This window comes from Camelina sativa, chromosome 12, assembly GCF_000633955.1.
Source record: "Camelina sativa cultivar DH55 chromosome 12, Cs, whole genome shotgun sequence".
NCBI lineage: Eukaryota > Viridiplantae > Streptophyta > Magnoliopsida > Brassicales > Brassicaceae > Camelina > Camelina sativa.
Window position 1 is genome coordinate 391680 of NC_025696.1, and position 5621 is coordinate 397300.

The following is a 5621-nucleotide window of genomic DNA, read 5'->3' on the forward strand; positions in this document are numbered from 1 at the left end:
TTAAAAAAAAAAGAGTGTAGAAGTGGTGATCTTATTGAGAAAGAAAGCAAGTAAAAAAAAAGAGTGTAGATGTTTGTTTGGTATTGTTTCGTTTGTTTGGTATTGTTGAGAATAGAAGTGTTTGTTTGATCTTATTGAGAAGAGAAGTGTTACGATGAGCTTTAGTTATTGAGAAGCATATATATATGAAGTGTAGAGGGATCCGTGATACTTCTTCAGTGACTGCCAAAGTCTTAAATCTCACCGTGATACCACAAACTACCAAAACCAACAGTTGATCCGTGATACAACAAACAACCAAAAGTTATACATTGATCTGTGATACCAGAAACGACCAAAAGGTCTACATTGATCCGTGATACTTACCAAAACCAAAAGCTTACAAACAACACTTTACAAAGAAAGACGATTGACCAAACAGGATACTAGACCTACTATTACTACCAAAACCAACAATTCATAACCATTTCTAAACCTATTCCTGGTCTTCCCTAGCTCAAACACTTCCTTTTCCAACCCGACTATTTTCAGCTCCGTTTCATTATTCATGTGTGACTCATAGTCACTCGCTAATGTAAGGTTATCTACCTTCTGAGACAACACTTCACATTGTCTGCCCATCTCTCTCATCTCCTCCATGACAGCTTCATCCCACCACTTGTGGATATGCATCTCTCCATCGTCAACATTAGCACAAGTGTAGAACCTGCAATAACAAGCTTTAATTAAAACTTAACAAAACATATGACAATATCTATTTACGAAATCTTACATACCTTCTGTTGTAGCTTGTGGCTAACAGCGGCTGACCACCACAGTAGCACAGCTTGGGGAATCCGAACTCAACCTCAGGTTGAGGAGGGTATTGAGCCTCCGCAGCAATGACGAAGCTACTCTCAGCCTCATCCATCCGAATCAAAGCTTCTATTTCCCTGTCATGCGTGTCCTCAGAGTATCTATCATATTGATCTGAGGAATCAGGCTGAGAGTAGCTATAGTCTTGGCCCATCTGAAGCATAAAAACATAATGACAGTAGATTAATTGATCAATCATAAAAAGTAGAAGAAAAGAACACACATAAAAAGAGTAATATTAAGCCGAGTTACACATAAAAAGAGTAAGATTGTTCGATGACATTACACACATAAAAAGAGTAATATTAAAATTAAGAAGAACACACATAACATTACACACATAAAAAGAGTAATATTAAGCCGAGTTGATGAAACAAGAACACACATAACATTACACACATAATAAGTCAAATATTAAGCCGAGTTGAACTTAGATACTACCAAATCATACTAAATACATCAATCTCAGAAATACTGAGCCACTATCTTATCCTTGATAAGTTGATCAGCTTCACTAAGTGGCTCTGGTTTGGCAAGTAGTGTGTCTAGTATAGCAAGCTTCTGTAGCTTCTCTTTTTCAGCCATTTCCACCTTCTTAACATCCCACATGCTCTTGTATTCAACTAGAGCCTTCCCCTGGGCAGTGTTCCTCTTCTCTTGGGTAGTGTTCCTCTTCGCCTTTGCAGCCTTGACACCTTCAGGCCTTATCTCAAAATCTTGCGCAGTGTGGTTTGACTCGGATTGTGAAGCTGCCTCGGATTGTGAACATGACTCGGATTGTGAAGCACCAGCGGGTTTCCTCTTCGCTCTCACTGAAGGTGAAGGGTTGTTAATATTATTAAGGTTCAGCCACTTCTGCTCAAACCTTAACAAACACCAGCAATGCTCCATTGTAAACTTCATCTTATATTCAGAGAAGTAGATGTCGTGAGCCATCTTCAACACATCGTTCTCAGAGTGTCCACTGCTATTTAGTCTCTANGAAGTAGATGTCGTGAGCCATCTTCAACACATCGTTCTCAGAGTGTCCATTGCTATTTAGTCTCTGTACAGCTGCGTAAGCCCCGCAGAACTTGTTAGTGAACTCGTTGATCCTAAACCACCTCTGCTTACAGTTTATGTTCATCTCGTTTTCACCTTTGGCTATGGCGTGAGGAGTTTCTGCGTAGTATTTGTTAACCCTTTGCCAAAAGCTCCCTCCCTTTTGTTGATTTGCAATCACCGGATCCTTTGAAGTGTTCAGCCATGCACTGATAAGAGTTTCATCGTCAGCCGGATGCCATTTCTTCCTATCCTTCTTAGCCGGTGTATCTTGAGAAAGAGGTTCATCCTGGGATTGTTGAGAGCTCCAAGGAGGTATTTCATAAGCACCATCTTGGTTAAGAAACTCTCCTTGACTGTTGAGAAGCTCTAAATAACTAGAAGAGGTCTGACTGAATGTATTGTGAGAACTCATAGGAAGAAGAGGAAAAGAGATAGAATACGATGGAGAAAGAAGATAGATAGAAGAAAGATTGAAGAAGAGAGATAGGAGAAAGAAGATAGATAGAAGAAAGATTGAATACGACGGATATGTTGTTGGTGCAACAAAGAACAGAGATAGGAGAAAAATTGATAGAAGAAAGATTGAATACGACAGATATGTTGTTGGTGCACCAAAGAAGAGAGATAGGAGAAAGATTGAAGGCTAGTTTGGTGTTTAAAAGGTGAAAAGCAATAAGTAACCATTCATTATCACCAAACCTTCAACTACCTAAGTCTAATCACAATTTATTACAACTTATACAAGTACAAAGCAATATAGTTTCCCATTAAATTCATAGAGGAGATGGTTTCAAAAAAAGTTATAAAATATTTGAAAAGCAATATTTTGTATCCCATTTAGTAAGTTATAAAATATTTAGTAAGTTATAAGTTAAGTGTAGATGTTTTTTGAAAAGCTTTACATTTTTAAAACTAAGTTAGTCTTACATTTCTGGTTTGATATATGTTAGTTTTCCAATAATCATTGCGTTTTAACAAAGATCATCACCACCAATATTCGCTCACTTTAAACAAACATCAATCATTAACTACCAAACAGTTTACATCCTCACTTAATGCTCAAGATACCAGTCATATTAACTTGTTCACCAAATCAAATTAATGAGACCACTACAAAGACCCACTATACAACAACCAAAGCATACACAAACGAGTCCACCAAACAACAATAAATTGAAATTTTAAAAGCTAAAGGAATAGATTATTTACCTCTTAATGGATGCTTGTTGTTATACTTCTTCAGTGATTACCCGTTTAGTTTCTTCTTTCTTCAAGTGACGCTGATGAAACTCATGAACAACAAACAATTGGAAGGTTATAAACGGTTTAACATAAAAGAATCCACATACTCGAAACAAACTAACAACAATCTTAAGAGACAAAGTCACAAACTCAGACACTCAACTAGCTAAACCCATAAAGATAACCCAAACACCAAATTCGAACCAAAAATGACACACTTAACTAACGAACCCCATAACGTAACATTACACCCTAAATCGAAACAAAAAACAGAGAGAAGATACACAGACAAACAAACACATAAACAATTTATGTCCTAATTCGAGAATTGATGTGTAATCTATCGAATCCAACACACAATTTCCCTAAACCCTAAATCGACAATAAATCATAAACACACTAAATCGAGAATTGATTTCTAATCAATCGAATCACATAAACACTTTCTCTAAACCCTCAATCGACGATAGATCAAAAAAACCCTAAATCGAGATTACATAAAAACCAAAAACGAAATTCGAACACACTAAATCGAGAATTGAGGGCATCCCAATCGAATCACATAAACAATTTCTCTAAACCCTCAATCGATGATACATCAAAAAAACCCTAAATCGAGATTACATAAAAACCAAAATCGAATTTCGAACACAAACCTCTTTCAATTTTAGAACCGGCGGATAACTTCGAACACAAACCTATTGAAAGAGCAGATCGGCCTTTGCATGAGGAGATTTTTAAGATGAAATTTCAGATCGGCCGGAGCAAACAAATCGCCGTCTGAGAGAGAAAGAGTGAAGAGAAAGGAGAGAACAGAAAGAAATTATCTCGACTCCAAAGTTGTTTTTGCTTCACCCTACCAAAAAAACAATAACAAATAACAATAGGACACGTGTGGGGACGGACAAGATAAAATACGTCCCAATTATAGGAACGTATCTTCCTTATATTGTCAATTTCGATTTAAATTTGAGAATTAATTACTGAAGGACACTTGATTGATATGCTGATGCACATGCCCTAACGTGTATCTATCTAAAAGGTAGGTGAAACACTTAGCAATATATAATTGACAAATAGGTACATGTCAGATAATACGTAATTGACAATTTTGAAAACAACATCACGTTGGGTCAAAAGCGTACGAATCTCTCTTTCTTTCTCTATGTTTTCACATATCCTAAAGAAAGTGAATAGCCACCGCAAAGTTCTCTATAAATAGTTATTTGGTTTCTTTTACAATCTTCATAACTTATAACCTTCCAAAGAAGAAAGAGAGGAGAAAAAAGATTAAAAAGAAAAAGAGAATAGAAATGTCGGACGTATGCCCAGGTATTATAGATATACACCATCTTTTAGCATGTGCAAGATAGAGTTTCAAATTTTATAAAGTACTATAGATTTATTTTGAATTTATAAATATAGCTATATATTTTTTCCATAAAAAAAGTNCGTATCTTCCTTATATTGTCAATTTCGATTTAAATTTGAGAATTAATTACTGAAGGACACTTGATTTATATGCTGATGCACGTGCCCTAATAGTTGTCTCTTCATCATAATAAAGAACATTAAAAGCAACGTTCATATAATTTAAAATTTCATAAGCACAGGAGACTATTTCCAAATGGAGTTTTAGCCTTATAGATACGTTACTTATTTTTGGGGTTGCTTATATAGTATTAATGTGACACATTTTGTATGTTGTGTTTGAAATGAAAATAACTCTTTCTTAGTAAAAATTATAATGAAGGGTAAAGGGGGGGAAATTACTGTATATGGTCAGCCATTGTAATTCCCGCTCGTATCGTAGCTTGAAAAAATTTCGAAAATAACTTTCTAAACCGGTGCGCGCTTCCCTTTTTAAACACGGTGCTGGTCTGGTCTTCAATAATACCACGTCAGCATACAGTAGAAACTACTTTTCATTAATTTATTTTTGTTTAAAAAATAAAAAAAAATCATTTCTTTTTGTTTTTTGTCGTCCTCCTCTCTCCTCCCCAAAAAAATAATTTTCAACTACCACAATTAATAATAAAATTAATAAGAATAGCGTATGTATATTTGGAAAGGCACAGAAAATAAAAACAAAACAAAATTCAAAATCTGAAATTTCTCTCTCATCAGCCTCCTCGTTTCTTCACCCACAGGAGAGAGAAAATCTGAATTCGATCTTCTCTCTCTCTACAGCAACTTCGCTTAAAGAAGACGAAACAATCTCTCTCCTTTACGGTCTCACCATCTCTCTCTACCATCTCCCAATCTAAAGGAGGACGAGAGAACAAGAGAAGAAGAAGAGAGGAGAGGTTACAACTTACAATAATAATGATTTATTCTTCTTCTTATAATGTCTCCAGCCATGTGAGCTCCCACTGACACATTCTCTGCATCTTCGGAAGTTTTGTTTAGTTTGATTCCCACCGATTCTGTGACCGAGTCGCCGGGTTTTGGCAGCGAGTTGACTTCCCCCCCCCCCCTCC

General features: G+C 36.0%; 2 protein-coding genes across 3 annotated transcripts; both read right to left on the reverse strand.

Annotated features, from left to right (window-relative positions):
• On the reverse strand, positions 229 to 4011 carry LOC104729207. 2 transcript variants are annotated; one of them, XM_010448126.2, is made up of 4 exons: positions 3798 to 4011; positions 3109 to 3179; positions 777 to 1009; positions 229 to 706 (listed from the first exon to the last, which is right to left on the reverse strand). In XM_010448126.2, exons 3-4 carry the CDS (start codon positions 1007 to 1009, stop codon positions 394 to 396), a joined length of 546 nt encoding a protein of 181 aa, XP_010446428.1. In that variant the 5' UTR covers positions 3109 to 3179; positions 3798 to 4011; the 3' UTR covers positions 229 to 393. The 2 variants fall into 2 exon arrangements, with proteins under 2 accessions (XP_010446428.1, XP_010446429.1); XM_010448127.2 differs by having other exon boundaries at positions 3109 to 3188.
• LOC104733076 (glutathione S-transferase T3-like) lies at positions 1823 to 2311 on the reverse strand. The gene has a single exon (XM_010452687.1). The coding sequence runs from the start codon at positions 2309 to 2311 to the stop codon at positions 1823 to 1825; it is 489 nt and encodes a 162-aa protein (XP_010450989.1).